The 22,278-nt window shown below is 41.2% G+C and overlaps 1 protein-coding gene across 8 annotated transcripts in view; it reads right to left on the bottom strand.

Annotated features, from left to right (window-relative positions):
• Positions 1-22,278, bottom strand: part of LOC141771212 (chloride channel protein 2-like) — a 165,680-nt gene that overhangs the window by 18,595 nt on the left and 124,807 nt on the right. For 4 of the 8 annotated variants that reach the window (XR_012594694.1, XM_074641231.1, XM_074641232.1 and 1 more), the window contains 7 exons: positions 21,920-22,133; positions 14,758-14,891; positions 12,010-12,200; positions 10,224-10,335; positions 8,930-9,000; positions 8,414-8,488; positions 5,837-5,869 (listed from right to left, as the gene is read on the bottom strand). Coding sequence is in view for 7 of the 8 variants with exons in the window: in XM_074641231.1 (XP_074497332.1) it covers positions 5,837-5,869; positions 8,414-8,488; positions 8,930-9,000; positions 10,224-10,335; positions 12,010-12,200; positions 14,758-14,891; positions 21,920-22,133 (830 nt within the window). In the remaining variant the exon portion in view is untranslated. The remainder of the gene's footprint in view (positions 1-5,836; positions 5,870-8,413; positions 8,489-8,929; positions 9,001-10,223; positions 10,336-12,009; positions 12,201-14,757; positions 14,892-21,919; positions 22,134-22,278) is intronic. The other 4 variants (XM_074641234.1, XM_074641236.1, XM_074641237.1 and 1 more) reach the window with 2 other exon arrangements.

The following is a 22,278-nucleotide window of genomic DNA, read 5'->3' as shown; positions in this document are numbered from 1 at the left end:
CCACAGAAGGACTCATACATCAAAAAGTGACATTATCATTTGTACCCTACACTCTGTCCTCTGAGTAGCTGTGTCATAGTGATGACAAAAGACACTATGAAGTTGATATTCCTCATGCTTATATGCTCAGTGTAGTGATTGTTTCTCTAACTGCTGCCTGCACCATACTAACCGGTGCAAAAGCGGAAACACTGCAACAATAATTACTAATCGCTCATGTGCAGACAATTAACTGCAGATTTCTTTGCTGCTGATGCTGACTTTTCTTATTGCTTTCAAATTCTATTACTACCGTATCTGTGAATCTGATTAGATTGCAGATACATTAACCCAATTGTGAAATAACATCATTAAAGACTTTGTGCAAACTACAGTGGTGCGGGCAATAATGATGTGCTATGAAAGAGTCTTAACAGCTTTGGGAAAGTTGTGAAATGGTGGGTAGTTAATCTTAATGATCCATTGCACTGCAGTGACCATCCTTATTGTTTGGGAAACACACCCAAGATCACCGACTAGTGCAACTGATTTGACTGTTATCAGCTCATTAAATGTGCGTTATCAGTCGTTATAAGCCTCATAGATGTGGGTCAGTAGGAGCCTACTACACCTACTATGATGTGAAAGTGAAAGCGAAACTTAAAAGCAACACGTTCGAACACGTAAAACTGAGGAAAAATTTACGTTTTGAACACAAACAGAACAACTTGTTAATGTTTAGGCGATAAAACTACAACTATTTTAAGCCAAAATAAGTTTTTTTCCCCCTAAACTTATCTACGTATGAAAACTGAAAGTGAAACTTCAGGTTGTGAACACAAAGACAACTACATGTTGTTGGTTTCACATGGGATGCAAACCCCATTCTCCTGGGTCAAAGTACTGTGTTTTGTATCCAATCCTTCGCCCCAGACCTCCATCCAACATGGAGTTTCACGCTGTCTATACTAGAACTGATTATTCAGTACCAAGTCGATGCCAAAATTATGAAAATGTGATGGTACTTGTTTTTCTACAGTACCATAGGTACCGTCAAGGCTCGTGATTAACGGCGTCCTCTGGTCCTGGGGACGATAGAAAATGAATGTTACTTTATTGGATTGTTGATGTTCAATACAGTTTAGCTATAGCTGGCCCTCAAAGTTAGCTCAAACGCTGTAGGTATGGCTTATATTACAAAAAATGTCTCCTTAACATTTTGAGCTATTGGGACCACATTTGGTGGACATTTGTAGATATGACGTCTGAGTGACCACGGCAAATTTGGTGCCAATTGGCTAATAGGTGGCGCTGTAGCAGCATCATATATCTATAAAGAAAGTATTCTGTATGACTGTCCTTCGCATATCTCGAGAGCCGTTCATCTTATTAACTTCACACTTGGCGGGTACAAGCAGCCATACCGCGATTCACGACAACGCTGAAAGCAGCACTTCTGAGGGGCAAGCAATTGGCCCGATCCAGACGGGCAAACGCTCCGGGCACTGCACTAGTTCTTTACAAAAAGCAAAAGTTGTAACTGGCCTGAAGATCTGCTGTTCTGTCACTGATCATTTTCTTTGATTGCTGTCAAAGATGGACAACTGACGATATGCCTATCTATTCTAAAAAAAAAGAAAAAAAAAAAGGTTTCAACCAGTTTCTTCACTTGTTTTTGTCCTTGGGCCTTCTTTTCCTATTATCTCACATCGTTACGGCGAGAAGCAAAGAGGACACATTTTCCTTTTATGACACTTGTCTTTTCTCTCTTGCATCATGTGTGTGTTCCCATGCAAGTTTGTAAATGTCAAGAAAGAAAGAAAGAATGACGCACATTCGCCAACAATCTAAAGGAACAAAAGAGAGGAAAAGATTTCAAAGAAATAAAGAGGGAGAAAAAAAAAAACAAAAAAAAACTGAGCCCACAAACCATCATAAATAAAGCATGGAGGCATTACCAAGACGCAAGAGTGGGGGAAAAATAATGAGAAAAACAGCCAGGAGAGACCGAGAGGCTGGGTGGCATCATTTCTCTGCAACAGACTACTGATGTCATTTACCCTGCATCAATATTTCACAGCCTCGATGGAGGGAGAGGAGAGGGTGGGGAGGTGGACAGATGACAGAGATACAAAAAGGGGAGGAGGGAAAGTCGTAAAAGATGGACAACGAGCTGCGGCGATTAAACCAGATCCAGAAACAAAGAATGAAAGAAGAGCTGTGAGAGTGGAGCTGAAAGAAAAGGAGGGGAGGAGGAGAAATAACTTGATTTCTCTTCCGCCGCAGGGGGGTGTTACTCAGAAGTCTTTGGAGAAAATAATGTGTTCGTCCATATTCCTGCTCGGGCCCACGGAGCCTGGATTCTGAACGACGCTCTAACACGTGCTGAATGTTAATAATAAGTCCTGATGACAGGGGAAACAAGCCCACAGCCTTAGCGTACTGTAAATGCGCACAAGCTGCTGCAGGGGTTCATTACTAATTAGCTCATTGCAAGGCAATAATGACCAACATGCTTCTAGGCCCACTGAACACATCCCAAAAAGTCACTGCGCTGCTAATGTACCATCTGTCTCAGCACTGACCCTACAGTGTGCTCCTCATGAGAACACTTAACAAATCACTGTACTTTATTAAATTACAACCAGCAGTGGCAGATGAGAGCCACTGGACACTTGACTGGCGTCTGTCAATTAATACTGAACGCTATAAAAATGTACAGGTACGGCATCAGTTGAGGAAATACCAAGCACCGCCCACCAGCTGGAGCACAGCCAATAGGAACGCTCTCTCTCTGAAATGACCTGTGATTGGTCAAAGTCTCCCGTCATGGGCTAGATTTTCTAAAGCCTGAAAACAGAGCCATGAGGAGGTGCAGAAGTCTAGTTATCTCTCAGAACACTTGGATTACAATATGCTGAAAGGTTATTATGGAATTTGGGCCCAATGATGCAAAAAACATTCTGCCTACTGAAACTTTAAGTCACGATATGGTCTTATTGCGATTTTAAACATCTTGCAATGACGAGTATTGCGATAATATATGTTGCGATTTATTACCTTTTTCAACTGCAAATTATGCAATTTGTCAACATCTTTTCATCTAAGTTTTCACTCTGTTCTACTCAAAGATTTCATTCACATATCTTGAGGTCAGAGGTCAAGGGACCCCTTTAACAACGGACATGCCAGTTTTTCCTCCCCAAAACTTAGCGTAACTTTGGAGCGTTATTTAGCATTTTTCCTGATATGGTTGGTACCAAAGGATTCTTTAGGTTTTCTAGTTTCATATGACACCAGAATCTTCAACTCTAGCATTAAGACTGAACCCGCTACAACCTCTGAAATACAGAATAGCTGCTGGGCCGTCAGATTCTTAAGAGGGTAATGGTTTATATAATAAAAGATTGATACTTGACGTCGATACAATTTTGCCACACAAAATATCGCGATACTATGCTGTCGATCGATTTTTTTCCCCACCCTAGTGTTACCCTAGCCTTCCTTCATTTACTCTCATAGCTCTTACTAATATTGTCCACTGCAGTCTAAATAATTTCTAACCTCTATGAGGAAGGAAAAAGTTGCACAAAAAGAGAAATCCCTGTTAAAAAGAAAATTACTAAATTACACTGACACTAAATTACTGAGATTACGAATAAGACGGCTACTGTCAGATGAGCTCTGTGTTCATCTGCTCTGTCACGACTCTCGGATGTCCCTGAACCCCCCACTGTACTGTACCTATTAACTAATAGGCTTAATAAGACATGTTCTGTTCCAGGAATAATGCAGCGTGCTGTGGTGAATCAATAACGAGGTGCTTTATCCCTTTTGATTTTCACTAAAATGAAAACTGCTGTGTAACAGCAAAAGTGTGTTTTAAGCTTCTGACCTTTAATGCAGCGCCCCATCGGGACAATCAATGTGACGGTTAACTGAAACGTGCTGCGTTCTTGCACAGTCATTGCCTCAAAAACAAACAGACCACGTAATGAGCAGCTCTCCTGCTGTAAATGTGTGAAAATAGAATTTTTTTTTTGATTTATATTTTTCATTACTACAGTTGAAGAGATGTGTTTCGTCATTCGGTTTCCTCTGGTTTAATAGTCTCCGTGGTCTTTTGCTGCCACACAACTCAACACGAGCGCTGTGGCGTCACGGTGTGAAATACACGCCTGAGGGTTCACATTTTACGCCACCAAATGAGAAAAAAATTCTCCCAGCGCGACTCCTCTGTTACTAATTTTGTACTTTTTGTAAGCTCCTAAAAGCCAGTCTGACTTGCTATAACTATGCAGCATGGATTGTGTTAGGGAACCACATTTGGGGACTATTTTTGCTGGTATTTTATAAGCAGAGACGGGTCAAATTTGGCGGGAGCAGTGCAGTGATTTTATAGCACAATCTTCTCTGTGTTTTTCCTGACTTGTCAACAAGATTAAGACTTCCCAGTGTAATTCATCAGCTGTATACCGCGGGTTTACACACACAGGCCTTGGAGCAATGGATGAAGAATGATCTGACACCGCTCTGTGCTGGCGAATGATTAAAAATGTGTATAGACTTCAATAATTGTCACTGACATGTGAAACTAATGGAGCTGCTCAAGTATAAATCATTAATAGTGCTAGTAGAGTTACACTGACACAATAATGACTGGGAATAAGAAAGAAGAATAGTGTGTTCTTCTATTATAATTACATTCAAGTGATGTTGGGGACAAATACAAATTTCCATTAAGGTCTGTAGCAGCTTAGCTTTGGTGAATAAATCACACTGGACAGTAGCTTTTTGAGATCACTTTCTTTGAATTACCTGTTTTTTGGTGTTTGTCTCTTGTAAGATTTTGTCCCCTAGAAACCAGCCAATCAAATAAAGGAAATGCACCATCCATATAAAATAGACACTAGACTTGCCGCGGTAGTCGGTTATACCGGTGTTACACGGTGTTCAGGGCATACACCGATTACATCACTTGCCCACCGGTGGTCAATATAGTTATGCGGTTGGCATATAGTTAATTTTCACGTATTAGTGCCATGTTATGAATACATAGTCGGACAACGGACGCTACAAACTGAAAGCGAAATTGTCTCGTTCTTTCTCTTCCCGGAGTCGCTGGATAAAACACATCAGGTGAGATAACGTTTCATCTGTGTGTGAAACATAGTTAGCTTGCTAGCTGGTGTTGGTGACGTTTATTGTGCAAGACGAGAGATGTAGTTGAGCTGAGCGGTTTCACACAAAATTAAATGATACAACGACACACTGGGACTTTCTTGACTTGCAAAATTGTCTTTTAAATCGACAAACATCATATGTGTGATTCACGGCGCAATTTAAACGGGAATTCGCCGTTGACTACCGTTCATATTTTTTTTACGAAATAAGGTCCCGGAAGGGGCGGGACATAATTTCTCTTCAGCCTCTTGTGGCCGAAATGAGTATTACAACAGCAAACACTTACAAAAAAAATTATCCTGACAAAAAAAAAATCACTTTCCAAAACTTTTATCCTTTCAAAGATGAAAAAAACAACTTCTTCTTCAGTCATAAACAAAGGAGAGAAAACAATTTAGATCGGACTTAGAAAATGGATTTTTTTCCCTCACTTGCCTCCCAAGGCTTCCGTACATTCTGGACTAAATGGTACCAAAATGTATGTTTCTCTAATGTCTGGACGGCACTGAATCAGTAGAAAGGTGTGGCGATATTTAGCAACTGTGACTTTAACAAACAGTGTAAAAGATGATCAGGTAAGCAAGTTTTAACCTTGGAAGTCAATATGTGGCCGTACATCGTAATACTGGATTGAAACAGAAATGTGGTGAAGAAATGTGAATAACATGCTCACCACAAAGAAACTCTTTAAGATGGGTGGTGGCTCCTAGTGAATGGAATGACATCATATATGATGAGTGAAAAACAATCTCATGATGATTTGTGAAGTTAATGTGAGAAAAGATTATGAATAATAAATCATTGATGCTGATAATCGGACATGTGTGAATGTGTCTGAAGGCATGATTACGTTTGATTTTCAGAAAATTGATGTCTGATAATTTGTCATGCAACGCTGGATGTTTTTGTATCGCGGAATCATTTTTCTCAATTCGTAATCAGACGCTTGTTTCATTGATTGACATGCTCCGCTGCAGGAGGGGGATGCGCTCGCTGGTAATTGGACAGCAGGCTACATCCCAGTTTGAGGCGATATTTTCCAATACCTCCCTGGACTTCTCATGCATCATCATTTCATCTGAGCTGTTGCTGTCATTCAAATACCTGCCTGTTCCTAATGAAGAGATATGATGCTCCTATCTGGATATTAAACGCTGCATGCACAGAGGAACTGGCCCCAACACGGTGCTTCCCTCCACAACCCCGACCTCCCAACCCCCATTTTAAAGGGATAGTTTGGGTGTTTTGAAGTGAGGTTGTAGGAGGTACTTATCAATAGTCAGTGTATTCAGTGGAACGCCCCCAGTTTGGAGAAATAAAACAGGAGTTACCGCACGAAAGCAAAGCAATGTACTGCTTTAGACGGGGCCAGCAGCAAAACATATTTTAGCCACCTAAAAAAATCAATATCAGCTTAAGTGTACACTGTATTTAGAATATTTTCACCACTTTACCTTGCCGCCAGACAGCCCTTTCCAGCGGGGAACTGAAGCCGTTGTATCCATCTATGCTCTCGCCAAAGCCACCAGTAATTTTACCTCACAGAACATGGGGGTTGCTGGTCTACCGCTACCTCGATTGGTTAGTTTGTCTGTGTCATTGTGTGACTAAATATAGTGTACACTTAAACTGATATTGATTTGTTTAGGTGGGCCTTTCTTTTAGGCATCTAAAATACAGTTTGCCCCCATCCACAATAGTACATTGCTTTGCTCCTTTGCTGGTACTCCTGTCTGTTTCTCCAAACTAGGGGTGTACCGACCGTCATCTACTGTAGATAATACACTGACAATGGATAAGAACCTTATACAACCCCACTTCAAAACACCCAAACTATCTCATTAAACACATGTTTCTTTCATCATTTACAACAAATGCGATGGGATTTTGGGGTCACTCCAGGGACAAGGCCTGCCCTGTGAGGCCGTCACTGATTGGACACCTCGGGTGACACAGCTGATGATGGACAGCGCAGCATGCTTGGTTGAACAGCCTCGTCCTTGTAGACCACTTGACCACAACTCAACCACATCTCAAGTTTTGAAATGACGGTAATTTAGTAGTAGTTTATTTAGTTTTTACCAGATGAAAATTGCTTTCTAAAGGGTATCCTGCAGGTTTGACTATATGAAGCTCTTTGTAATTTAAGAACAATCAAATTGAGTTTACAAATGGCTGTCATAATCAAAAGCTTACAAAAGTTAAAAAATATGAAAGGGCTGCATTACATTTCATGGTTACGCCATATATTTTACGTATTTATCCATATGAAGTTATTCTCTAATGGCTTAAAACTGGCCTGAAAAACAATATTTCACTGTCCTCTGTTTTAAAATCTGTTTTTTTGTTTATTTATTTGCTTTGTTGTAACCACACCCACCAGTGATGTCACAGTGTCCTGGAGTACACTCTTACATCACTGCAGCCAGGTGAGAAATTAAAAACACTGGCGGTCAACACAGGGTGTTAAATTACTCTTTTGAACACTTTGGGTCTCCATGACTGGTTGTCATGTTGCATTATCTTGTGTTTTATATAACTCTAAAGGTTGGTTAAGCATAAGTTTTGTAGTTTTATCATTATTTTATTTGCCTACCTTATTTAAACTCTGCCTTTACTACATGTAATGGGCTTCACATAATGTAAAATATCAGCTGGTACACTTATTTCTAATTGTCAACAAAAATAAAATGGACCTAAATATAAATTTGACACCACATGATAAAAAATATAATTTTAAAGCTTGTAAAAGACATTTATTTGCAGAAAATTGAGACAGTTCAGTTAAAAATCGGTGCATGTCTGGTGGTCTAGCCTCTTTTTTGATCCCAGAAGTCAGGAATTTTAAAAATCCACACATTTAAGGACCCAATTATGAAAGCACATTGTTGGCGTTGCCAATTAGCAGTCGTGGTATTTCAGTTGTCAAGTGTTCTCTATAACCTCAACTCACCATTTGACCAATGAAAAGAGGTTAAGCTGAATGGATCCTAGCCTTAGCCAATCACGTAAGCAACTAGAGGCAGCGAAAGGTCAGTAGGCGGGTTAAAGGTTATACAAGGAGGAGGGTGTTCAACTCTGTTTTGGCACGATGGCACAGACCGGCTCCCGGCCCAGATCTCCGTCCATCGGCATTTTGGGATTAGCCCTGGGATGGAATGGCGGAGGGGTGATAATCAGTTGATTGGCTGATGAACCTGTTGCCGGGCGGGTTCCAGGCATTCGGGTAGCCCTGATCGGTGGCTCTTACCACTACGGATATCCGGACTCGTTTGGACGGCCTCCTGTGCTCAGGAGACACGGGGGTCTCCAAGTTGTTGTTTTTCTTCCGGGGCGACCAGAGACAAGCACACAACATTAACAACAACCTCAACGCACTTTGACTTTGCAAAAAAAACTTCTTTGCAACGCCACTTTGACCAAAACTTGGTGGGGGAAGAAAAGATTATTGAAAACTTATTTCTGTGAAAGAAGCCATTAGCAGGGTGGTGCAGGAGTTAAGAGTTTTTTTTAAAGCCTCGCAGGATGCAAGGCTGAGACAAAAAGGTTTTATAGTGAGGCTGACTGAGATACTGAGAGTGTGTTTGTCTGTTTGTGTGGGAGGTACTGTACTGTAGAGCGTGAAGGACTGTATGTGAGAGATAGCATAGGACTGTGTGGGTGTGCACAATGTGTGAACGACGTGTGAGGCACTGTGTGTGTGCGTGTGATGGTGGTGTTGTTGTTGTTGTTGTTGGGTATTCGAGGACAGGGCTCTCTCTCTTACCTCCAGGCCTTCGTTGTCTGGACTGGCGCAGAACAGGTTCTTTAAAGCGATGCCCGAATTATCCTGTGGGCCTGAAAGAGAGACAGAGAGAGATTCAAAAACAGTGAAACAATTAAATACCACTGTTCTCTGTCTGTCAGGGAGCTTTCTCAATGGACTACTGCTGGTACTAAACCTTCATGCACGCCTAGTCAAGGCAAAACGTGACACTGACACGCTATCCTCTGGTGGACAGGCGGGTCTATTACACGCTTTGGCATGATACCAAGTTGAAAATTATCATTCTAGTATCAGTTATTAAAAGGGCTGTCAATCGATTAAAATAGTTAATCACGATTAATTGCAAATTAATTGCAAATTACAAAATTACACATTACAAAATGTACCTTTGAAGGGAGATTTGTCAGGTATTTAATACTATTATCAACATGGGAGTGGGTAAATATGCTTGTTTATGCAAATGTATGTATATATTTATTATTGGAAATCAATTCCGAACACAAAACAATGACAAATATTGTCCAGAAACCCTCACAGGTACTGCATTTATCATAAAGAAATATGCTCAAATCATAACATGGCAAACTGCAGCCCAACAGGCAACAACAGCTGTCAGTGTGTCAGTGTGCTGACTTGACTATGACTTGCTCCAAACTGCATGTGATTATCATAAAGTGGGCATGTCTGTAAAGGGGAGACTCGTGGGTACCCAGAGAATCCATTTACATTCACATATCTTGAGGTCAGAGGTCAAGGGACCACTTTGAAAATGGCCATGCCAGTTATTCCTCGCCAAAATTTTGCGCAAGTTCGGAGCGTTATCTAGCCTCCTTCTCGACAGGCTAGTATGACATGGTTGGTACCAATAGATATGACACCAGTATCTTTACTGTAGCATTAAAACTGACACAACCGTTGAAAGATTGATTGCGTTAATAAAGAAATTAGTGGCGTTAAAAGCAATTTGCGTTAACTGGTTATTTGACAGCCCAAATGATTCCTTAATTGAGACATTGAAAGGCGTGTACTGTGTTGAGAAACAGTGGAGTTGAGATTGTTTTGGTCTTTTTTCAGTTAACACAGTCATTGTCAGTAAGTCCTAAAATCGTTTTTTCATCATCTATGAGACACAGAGACAGAAATAAAGAGAGAATAAGAGGTTCAATTAGTGTTATGTGAGTTTAGAGACAGAGAGGCTATTACAAACACTCCCTTCCAGATCTATTAAATCCCCTATTCTTTACTTTTTGATTGCCTCATCTGTTTAGTGTTTGGAAACCGGTGTGTTTCTTACTGGTGGGGATCTCGGCGGGTCGCTCCACAACGGAGACTCTCTTCAGGGCAGGCTTGAGGGGCTTCTGAGGTACTGAACGAGTCGGGCTGAAGGACGACTCCTCAGTAGAGATCTACACACACACACACACACACACACACATACAGATACACTCAAAACCCCAATCCTGCTTAAGAGATCAGCTCCTCTTTCTGTTTCTGCGGACTCATTAGACAAATGGATGCACTTCTTCTGAGTGATGAGATGGAGGCAAATCAAAGGGGGGGAAAGAGTAGAGAAAAAACACCAAAAAAGAAAAGCAACCAGCGGGAGTTGAGAGCTAAAGGGCTGTTGTGTTGGCCTTGATGCAAAATCTCATGACTTCAATGACTTTCCATGCCTGACCTACAAAATATTTTAGCTGGGCTATGTTAATAATGTCTTTCTGAAGTGGGGTGGGGGGGGCATTCTAGTTTCAGCCATAAAATGTTTCACAGATCAAATGCCTGTGTGGAAGTAGCTTGAAATATATTCAGCTGTAACTCTGTGAAGTTGCCCATTTGTAAAGTCATTAATATTCCTGATATACTGGGCTGGAGTTTCTGTAATATTTTTTTATTTAGGGATCACTGTATAAAAGACAAAAGTTAAGACTAAATAAATAAAACATGGGAAAAGAATAAAAAAAGTTTTTTTTTTAACGACAGCTTTAAGTGAGTAACAGTGGGTCAGCCTATATTGTTAAAGGGATAGTTCGGGTGTTTTGAAGTGGGGTTTTATGAGGCACTTATCCATATTCAGTGTATTACCTACAGTAGATGACGGTCAGCATGACCCTAGTTTGGAGAAACAAACCAGGGAGTCCCAGCACTGGCGCAAAGCAATGAACTGCTGTGGACGGACGCAGCAGCAAAATGTATTTTACACACGTAAAAAAAAAATCAGTTAAAGTGTACGCTACATTTAGAGTATTTCCACCGCTTTACCTTGCCGTCAGACAGCTCTTTACAACGGGGAACTGAAGCCGTTATCTGTGCTGTCACCAAAGCCACCAGACTCCATTGAAAAAAACTGTAATTTGACCACGCAGAATACGGGGGTTGCTGGTCTACCGCTGCCTCGATTGGTTAGTTTATTTGTGTTAATGTGTGACTTTGGTGAATCCGAACTAACCCTTTAAAACAACAAATTCGCACATTAACACAAGCAAAGTAACCGATTGAGGCAGCGGTAGACCAGCAACTCCCGTGTTCTGCGAGGTAAAATTACTGTTATTGTCAATGGAGTCTGGTGGCTTTGAAGAGAGCATAGATAACGGCTTCAGTTCCCCGTCGGAAAGGGCTGACGGCGAGGTAAAGCGGTGAAAATATTCTAAATACAGCATAAACTTAAACTGATATTGCTGCCCCCGTCCACAGCAGTACATTGCTTTGCTCCCGTGTGGTAACTCCTGTCTGTTTCTCCAAACTGGGGGCGTGCCGACCGCCATCTACTGCAGGTAATACAGTGACTATTGATAAAAACTTCATACAACACCCAAACTATCCCTTTAACATGCATTTTGAAGGCATTTCTTCCTGTGGCTTTGCAGATAAAATCTGGAGAAACTAGGAAGCTTTGAATGGCTGGAAACATTTTTGACAGCTAATGTCAAACTTTTCGGGGTTAACAAGCTTGTTAACCATCCAGCTGTTCCAGTTTCCTGGTCACTTACAGAGCCAACATTTAATTTGGCACTATAAGCAACATGTAAACAGATAACAAAGCCTGAGGCGTGTCAACATCTCTCTCCACTGTGACCTCTGACCTGGAAGCGGACCTCCTGACTGGCCCGGTGGGTTTCGTCCTCGCTGCACACGTTTGACACAACGGACAGGCGCTTCTTCTCCTCGAAGGCTCGCTCCCTGATGTACTCCAGCCGTTTGGGGCGGCCGAGCTGCATGGAGAGCAACGCCTGGAGCTGGGCACGCTCGATGGAGCCCAACAGGATCATGGACTCTGGGAGACGAGACAGAGAGGGGAGGTGAGGTGAGGATGAGAAGAAAATAGAGAAGGAAGGAAGTGGAAAAAAAAGATAGGGGAGGTGGGAAGAGGGAAGGAAATAGAGAAGGATGAGAAGAGATAGTAAAACTTGTTTTAGGAGGGAAGAGAGAGCCGACTGCAGGAGAATCCAAACACATGTTGCAGCACTGCAGAGAGCTCAGCTGAGTTACATAACAAGAGCCCAGAACGCAGTGAATGTGTAAGTGTGTGTGTGTGTGTGTGTGCGGTGGGTGGGTGGCAGCTTGCTTTAAGTAATTGCCTTTGTGACAGTACGTGCTGATTATGTATTTGGTTAAATGCCGCAGCTAATTGTTCCCGCACGATTGCATAATTGAGACAGCGTTCGAATACCAAATTTGCACTTCAGTGAGGTGGCGAGTGCGGCGACGTCAGCAAGCTGTGCGGAGGGAAAGTTTATCAATCAATCAATCACTTTAACGAGCGAGCCGCCAAGGTCACTGGGATTTGTTTTTTGGTACAGACTGAAAGGGATGCTCAGTGATCAGCACACCACATTGTGTTATAACACATTAAAGCTACAGTTTAGGGAGTATTAAAGTTGAATTATCTAAACATTATAAGCTTAATAAAATAGCAGGAAAGTCCGTTTCCCCTTGCTGAGTTAGTATTTCCTTTGATTTAATCAAACAAGGTAAAAGGTCAGCACCTTTACATTCACATGCAAAGTAAAATGAGGTAAGATTTGACACGATTAGCAGTGAAAGAGGTCTAACAGAAAGTATCTGGAACTGTGGAGGATTGACTTTCCGATCTGCATCACACATTAAGCACTAGTACTGTATACAGACACCTATTGTAGAGAAGAAGTGTAGCCTTGACTGTGTTGCTGATTAATTATAAACAACTTTATTTTGGAGGATTAATCCTCTGAATCCCACAACACGCCAGCGGGTTTGAAAGGCATGTTTTCTTCTAAAAAATCGCCAAAAATACACCGTCGATCGTAGCCAGAAACTGTAAAAACTGAACTTGTTGTCGGATTTTCTAAATTTCTGAGGGTCCTTGAATGAATCAGGTGTGTCGAACGCTTCGGTCAGGAAAAAATCTTAAAGCTTAAAATAGTGATATTTCATTCAAATCACTTTATTCTACAGTACGTCTCATTTAAAATATCACCAAAAATAAACAGTTAGCACGAACCAGACGCTGTAAAAACATTAAATTCTGTGCAACTGAGAAGCCATGAATGACAATAAGTTACTGAAACTTTGAATGAACTGCAGGCTGTTAAGAGGAGCAGACAAGAGAGGTTATAAGTAAAGGGTTGTAAAAATGTAAATAATTCAATTTGAATAGCATGTGTTGAACCACAGTTATTTTCTCCAAAATTTGCAACACATGTGGACACTTGGAGAAATGTTGTATATATAGATTACATTTTTTTTCCAAGTTTTGTAAAATAAATTATCAAAGAAATTCAGCTTGTGTTTCCTTTTTTTTTTTTAATGATTTATGGCATTATACCTGAGCTCTCTCTACTTCTACTTCTGGTCATGATTGTGCCGCTGTTTCCATAGAGGTGCAGGACTTATATATTGCAGTGAAAAATGAGGCCAGTAAAATGTGACAGGAGCAAAAAAAACATCCTGAATGATGCTCCACTATGTAGTCTGCTGTTTGGTGCTGGGCTGGTCGTGTACAGCGGGTTTATCAGAGCTTTCTCACTGAAAACAGCTGCTTGCTGCTGCTCCTGGAAACAAGGTTGATAAGAAAGGAGTTGTGGAACGGAGCACCAAATCAATGAGCTGATGATTTAGATTTATTCAAATGAGGCACCCAGGGTGGGTTTCAGCCAGTTTATTGTAAGCGTGGCCGGCAGATTGACTCCCCGCCGGGCCAAAACATCGGGACTTATGAATTTTTAAGATGTTTTTTAAACTAAAATGTGTTTTATAAGTAGCAAACTCTTTTAAGGAATAACTTGTGCGTAGGTTGTGTGCTTAACGTTAGCCAGTAACCGTGTGAGAGGGAGCGGTTGAGAGAGACACACAGAGAGTTACCCGTTTATGTACTACTGTCACGATATAGCGACCGTTTTATAAAAATAACTTTTTTAATCATATTTGCTCCAATCTCGCCTACTTCAGCTTTAAGGTAGACCAGCGCTATTGTCATTATGACAAACCACTCCTCCGAGTTTTGCTCAGCAACCCCCCCTCCAACGCCTGTTCAGGCGTCCTTTAAAGACGTCATTGTCTCCAAACTTCATTAAATACTAATGATGAAAAGTAAGTAAACATAACATACTGTACGTCAGAACTCGCATACAGCAGACCATGTTCATGATTGTGCACAATTACATAGGTGGATCAATACAGTGACGTATGGTTCCTTGTACAGAAAGGTCAGTGTAGTGATGAGTAAACATTAGTCATGTTGGAAATGAGTGTATTGTACGATATAGTGTGAATACAACTAATGTAGAGAGGAAGCGTAGTGAGTTACTATAAGTAGTCTGTATACAGTATATGTACATGTGTGAGTGTCTCACCAACTGATTCCACCAGAGCCAGAGTCTTGAGGTGTCCCGTCAGCAGGATGTTGTGCAGGTCTCTGTAGCAGCAGTTGAGTGTGATGTACCGCACGTCACGCACCATGATGTCCTCCACACGAATATTATACTTCCTGATGGGAGAAAACAGAAAAATAAATGTGAGGAGGAAGATGCGAGGAATTTATCAAGTGGTTACGGAGATAAGGGATGGAGGTACGTGGAGAAAACTAATGTCAGGGAATTTCAGCTTGGACAGTGCAGCTTTGTTGTTGCTCTACACGGATCTATAACCTCTCTCCTTCATAGCCAACGCTGACAGCCCATCCTTCCTTCAGCCGACCGGTCAATCCAATAACAGCACACACTGTCGACACGTCACGCGGATGTTTAGCGGCAGTGGCCATGTGTACAGTAGGGGGGGAAGTGGGTGACATTGTGTGAGCAGATCTTGCCTCAGCAGAATGGTACGCCTCGGTACACCAGTCATAAACACTCAGCTTTCTCTTCCTGTCCGAGCTCGCCAGAACCTGCAAACGCGACAGCAGCCGCTCGATGGTTTTTCGACTGCCAAGCCTCGCGGCCGTGCCAGGACACGGGCTCCGGCCAAAGCCTCCGCTCCTTGTTGTGGTGACAACTCAATACACTGACCTCTGTTGGAATCTAAAGTTAATTTGATGACCGTCCACCTCCGTCTCCGCTTCAATACAACAGAGCACAACGTTGGTCCAGGCCTGTATACATAGTGCTGAAACACATTGCTACATAATGTATCACATGCTCCCTACTAACAGCATTAAAGGGTCAGTTCACCCAAATTACCCAAATTATAAAATAATGGTATCTTACCCCGATCTTCAGACAAAATTCTTAAATCTTTTATTTGATAAATGTACTTGTTTACTGTAAATAGAATTCCTAAACATATAGCCTTATTTCAAGACATTAGCACAAGCATTTGCTCAATTGAAGCACATTTCCCTACTTATTGAGAAAAAAAACCTTTAATATTTTCTGGTATCTAGACAAATGTACTTGTTTTTAGTGTAGGTGTAGTGGTTTATTAAGCACTGAATGGTTTAAGGCCAAAATATAAGTCTGATCTTCTGCTACATTAATAATCCAGACCTCTCAGGTCGTTGGAGATCGGTCTGCTTTCTTTCCCCCGAGACAAAACTAAACATGGAGAGAAGCAGCGTTTAGTTTTTATGCTCCATATATCTGGAACAAACTCCCAGAAAACTGCAGGTCAACTCTCACTTTGTTTAAATCAAGCCTGAACACTTTTCTGTTTGCTGCTGCTTTTTATTTAATAATTTCTTACATCGCACTGTAACTTTTATTCCTGTATCTTATACCTGTCTTATTCTAAGTTCTTTTTTTAGCTCTGTTTTTAGTGTATTTATAATGTGCTTCTTTTGCACTTTGTCTTGACGCTTTCGATATTTTAAGTAAAGCGCTTTGAATTGCCTTGTTGCTGAAATGTGCTATATAAATAAACTTGCCATGCCTCGGTGTACTGTGAGGAATGCAGGGGAAAAGTCTCCTCCCGGCCATGAATGCTGGAGGAACCGACCGCCCGAATACCTGCAAAGGCCGGCTTGGCAGAGGCTTTCCGATGGCGGGTCATGGTTGCCCATTGGTCAACGTCATGTATGATGTAATAGAATTGTACAAATGACTCATAGTGTGCTCCCCACATATGAAAAGTATACTGTCTTCTGTTCTGTACTGTATTTTGTCTATAGGAATCATAGACTGTATAAAATATGGGCGTTGTCTCCGTGACGTCACCCGTAGGTTTCTGAAGACCTGCTGTGAAGCTCAAAGTGGGTCGCTCTGGACGTCAGCCTAACTCTCGACTAATCCAAAAATGGGCAAAGAGGTGGATCGTCGATGGAGCTGAGGTGGGACCAAGTGACGCAGCAGAGCAGACAGCCATCAGCTAGCAAACCTGAGACGGCACCCACCTGTCACTCAACGCGGCCATGCCCTCAACTATGCATAACTTTCAGCCTTAATATAATTTAAATGGGTGAATTATATAAAGCTTCACAGTGAATTGGTCATTATCTGTTCATCATATGTGAAGAGATGAAAAGGATACAAAAATCTGACTTTGACAAAGCAGTTTTGTACTCATACATTTCATCTTATATTTTTTGCTGTGTTGGCATCAGACGATATTTTCCTCCATGACAGATCTAGCAGACACATACTGTTATCAAACCACATAGATTTAATGAAATAGATAAAGGTTGAATCACTTTTCTATCAGTCTGTGATAGAAAGTACAGAAATATATACAGTAAGTAAAAAAAGAAAGCTCCCTCTTTGGTGCATTGGCAGCCTCTTTTCATTTGCTTGTGGATCTGAGAGAATAACGTAATGCATGCCTCTGAACCGGCCACAACCGCTGCCAAGACTAATTTCCCCCGGGGGTATCAAAGGCAGTTGATGAAATGTGATTGGTTTCTTCTTAATTGAACCTTCCTCCCGGCAAGGCTCGGCAATATGTCCGATCGGTTTGAGGTATCTCGCTTTAAGCCCGAGCTTATAGATTTGAGCCAAGATAAACAGATTTATATGGTTATAAATCCCGGCTTACAGATCATCCATATTGTCCAGAGTAGTGTGGAGAGGCTCAGGGCGGTGATATGTGTGTGTGTGTGTGTGTGTGTGTGTGAGCAGGGGGTGTATGTAGGGGAAGCCAATAAAATGGACGCTTGTAATGATCCGGAGAAAATATGATTGTCTCCTGTGGCTTTGTTCGCCGTCGGACGAGTAGAGAGAACAGTGGATGGAGAACGACTCAACGGATTGTAATTGGCTATTATGAAATGCTACGAAACATAGAACGACAGATAGAGAAACACACACACACACACACACACATTGATGTTATGCAATTGTTCCCACACTTTTTTTTAAATGCCACTCCAACGCTCAGATCCGTCAAGAGAGAAGAGTGGTCTGAATAAAAGAGGGAGAGAAGAGGTGGAAAAGGTTTCATAGAGTATGGGTACGATTAGAGAGACAGAGCGCGTACCAGCACGCCTGTAGTAGAAATATATATATACTGCATATATGATGAGTGTTCATATCTGCAAAAGCGAAATTAAAGATAAGAAATCCAATTCTCTCCATGTCCGTGTGGGCGTGTGAGCAAATGTACATGCCATCGTATGTGTGTATCGCATGGCAGGCGTTACACAAGTGTCCCTGTGTGTGTGTGTGTGTGGATGGTGGCGTGGGTGTGAGATGGATAATTTCCAGTTTGAGTAAAAAACACATTCAGCTTGGAGGGGGCAACGCTACCGCTACCAGTTTCAGCCCCCCCTCCTCCGCTCTTGTATGCTACAGAAATATAATCAGGTGGCAACCTCCGGGTCTGAGAAGTGAAGTCAATGCTGAAGTGCCTTAAACCTACATTCTTTCTAACAGCCAGCAGGGGGCGACTCCTCTGGTTGCTAAAAGAAGTCTGATTGTATAGAAGTCTATGATAAAATGAGCCTACTTCTCACTTGATTTATTACCTCAGTAAACATTGTAAACATGAGTTTATGGTCTCAATCGCTAGTTTCAAGTCTTCTTCAATACAGCATGATGTTCATTTAGTAAATTATGGTCCCATTTAGAGTCAGATAGACCATAAAGCAGGGGATGCTTTAGGGCGGGGCTACCTTGTGATTGACAGGTCGCTACCACGGCGTTGTCCAGTCTGGGAGTTGTCCGTGTTTTCGTCTAACAACTTTAACCCTTTCACAGTGTGTTTTCAGTTCATGAAAGTTAATATTAACATTTTGGTCACTTAAAAATGTCTTATTCAGCGTTCGGATGTGCTTAGCTCCACCCTCTCAAGTTACTTCTGGGGTCGTGTCTAGAACGTAATCCATAAATTACGAAAACTTGCAAAAACGCCTGAAAACTCTCACGGGACTCGCTGCCCAACGACCTATTCTAACCATAACCATTCGAGGACAATGCCTAACCTTAAGCATCTTGCGAGAGTTTCCCAAATTGTGGGTCACCTTCTAGACACGACCCACTTCTGGTTCCACAAATCCAACATGGCGACGGCCAAAATGCCGAACTCGAGGCTTCAAAATCGAGTCCACAAACCAATGGGTGATGTCACGGTGACTACGTCCACTTCTTCTATACAGTCTATGAATATAACCCCCCCTCAACCCCCACCCACACACACACATAAAGGCCTGGGGATGGAGACCGGTGTGAGAGGCAGAAGAGGTAAACAAATGAAGTATGGAGGGAAGTAGGAGCTTTCTGCACAGTGACTCAAGTTCATAGTGTGTCTCATTAAATATAGATGATTCAAGGAGATTACATTTTTGTGTGGGTGTTTTCTGTGTGTGTGTTGACTGAATGTTCACACTAACACACACACACACACACACACACACCGAGGAGATCCCTGACAGTTTCTCAATCATCTTTACGCCTCGCCAACCTTTAACATTTCGAAACGTATGTCATTATGTCAAGATAATTTGATATTTTTGGTGATAGATGATCATGTCATCATTTATTTTCACTTGGCATGCGCGCTCACACACATATACACACACACACACACAAACAAACTTACACACATACAGGAGAGGCTCTCTGACGGTTTCTCAATCATCTTTACGCCCGGGCAACTTTTAACATTTGGGAACGTTGTGTTGATCATTAAGTATGAATGATTTGATTGTGTGTTCATGATTGATGATCATCTCATGTTGTAACGACGTACCGACACACAGAAGATTTCTAATTCAATTCACTTGAATTTGTCAAAACTTCAATCATTAATATTTTATGAAGTTTAACAGACCTGCAGCGATAAAGGTAAAGGATAATTCTGGTTTATTACATTATATTTCCATCAGTTATGATAATATTGAACTCTTCTGTGATCTGGAAACACTGCAACACGGCTAAAACAAACTCTGTTTACAGGTTGTAAACAAACTAAATCATCTACATTGTCCTTGATTAATCCTCATTGCACAGGACAACTGTGTGCTGCAACCCCCAGGGTTTGAAAAGTGAAGCCAATTCTGAAGTACATTAAACTTGCATTCTTTCTAATAGCCAGCATGGGGGCGACTCCTCTGGTGGCTTTGTAAGTTTCCCTTTCACTTTTACAACGTAGCAGGTATAGCAGGCCCCTACTGACCCACATATATGAGGTTTATAACCACTGACAATGCACATTTAATGAGCTGATAATAGTCAAATCGGGTGCAGAGTCTGTTAACGCAATTAAAATGTGTCTGTAGGCTACAGATGATGGCAAATTTGTTCCTGTGCCATTTATGAATCAGATCATTTAAAAGAAGAGCTGGAACATTAGAGTAACGAGCTCTGAATGTGACAACGGTCAAGACACCATCTAAGTAGCGGCCCAAGAGAAGTTAGGACTGAGAGCGGCAGAGATAGAGGGATAGAGGAAGAGATAATGAAGAGATGGATAGTTTGGGTCAACTGAGGTCCTGATGTAGAAAGTGAAAGACTCAAGTAGCAGACAGAGAACAAACTCATCAGGGGACGGACTCAGAAACTGATGAACAGATGGAGGATGAAATAAAATTTTTCCTCATTACTCCAAATTTGTGGACGGCGCATCCGAACTATTATCTCCACCTAATGATTTGCCAGCATTCATAACAATAATCGTCTCCAAACAATTAAATGCGAAGTGCTTCTGCGTGGTTTCAGCAAGCTCGGAGGACATGAAGCAGCTGGTAATCCCATTCAGTATTGTGTGGTTGGTATAAATTATTAAGGGGACTGAAAGCAATTAAAAGCCATGTTAACGGTGAACCGTTGAGCCAGGCACCTCCACCCTCGTTTGTCTTTTTGAAAAGCAAAATCCTCTCTGTGGTTCCAGGTGTAGCCTGAAGGCAAGCGGTGGGCTATTTAGAGTCCAAACACCTAAATTAAAAGCAATATTTGAAACCATTAAGACTCACTATGCACTCAGCTTTACCTATTAACACAGATTAAGACCGGCAACATTTACACAGTAAGCCATTATGTGACTAATTAAACTTCCACAATGAAAGAAATAAACCCTGCAGAGCAAACAAACAAAAACTTTCAACAACAGTCAAACAAACTGATGGGGCTTCTATTGTATACAGTAGCTAACATGGCGTGCTTACATGCTTAAGTTCACATGTTTCTCAAACAGGATTACATGTTACCATACTACAGTACTATGGAGGACAGAACCTGCCAAAAAAAAAAAAAAAAATTGACTTGATAAATAAATACATATGCCATTAAATCTACCAAAATAATATTTAAAAATAAATATAGGCATTAATTAATTGATAAAATGTGACATAAATTGATATTTCTGTTTTAATTTGCTTCTATATTTATTTACCTTTGTATTAATCCCCCTATCTATCTAATCTTCTAATTAAACTTTTTCTGTTATTTACTTATTTATTTGTTTACTTATTTTTATTAACTTTTAAATTATTTACATATTTTTGCAATTTATTTGGATTTTATTTAAATTTATTTTAAATGTATTTATTAATTATTAATTTATGTATTTATATTATATGTATTTATTTCCCTTTGCATTCCCCCCTATTTATTTCCCCAAAGTTATTCATTTCAGTTTACATTTCTTTATGTATTTCTGCTTCATTATGAAAATTAGGGGGTTGTCATTCAGCAAAATTAAAACAAAAGCAAATTAAAACAGAAAATAATTTCTGTCATATTTTCTCGATTAATTAATGTCTATTTATTTATTTACTATTTACATTTAATGGCATATTTATTTATTGAGTCATTTATTTATTTATTTTGCATGCAGCTAACATGCTAAAAGTTGCGCTTGTGCCCCATGCTGCTGTTGGCTGAGTGAAGTTCAGCTCTCCGAAAGTAACACAATCTGCGTAGAAGCATCTCTAAAGCTCACTTATTAACTAATTTCTTAATTCACTTTTTCTCAGCATGATCTTCTGTTATTTGCACATCCTATAATGCGGTAATTTACTTTATTAGTTGCAATATTTGCAATATTAATAGGCCTATTGGTAAACATTTTGTTTTCTGTTTCCCATTACTTGCAGCTGAATCAACATAATACATGTCATGTGTTGCAATGTAATGTTTTGTGTGCTGTACATACTCGTGGTGTCCCCAGCCCAGCTCCGGGAGGTAGGGCAGCTTCTTGATCCTGATGATGGAGTCGTAGAGGGAGGGCTGCAGGGACTGGGCCACGGCGTTGGCCAGGATCACCGCTATCATCACCGGCAGGATGTGGGAGATCTGGCCAGTCAGCTCGAACACGATGACTGCGGTGGAAACCGTGTGGGTGACCGCTCCCGACAAGGCCGCCGCACCTTTGGGGTGGGGGAGAGGACAGTCGGGTGAGCGAAAGAATACAGGGAAGTACAGTACGCACGGCAGAGACGCAATTGTTCAGATCAGTGGTTTTCAAGGTGGTCTGGTGCTAAATAAAGGGGTTCCTTCAGGGGGTTTCAGGGG

Source organism: Sebastes fasciatus, chromosome 7 (genome assembly GCF_043250625.1).
Source record: "Sebastes fasciatus isolate fSebFas1 chromosome 7, fSebFas1.pri, whole genome shotgun sequence".
In the NCBI taxonomy this organism is placed as follows: domain Eukaryota; kingdom Metazoa; phylum Chordata; class Actinopteri; order Perciformes; family Sebastidae; genus Sebastes; species Sebastes fasciatus.
The sequence above is the reverse complement of the archived record's forward strand: the minus strand, read 5'-3'. Positions and strand labels throughout refer to the sequence as shown.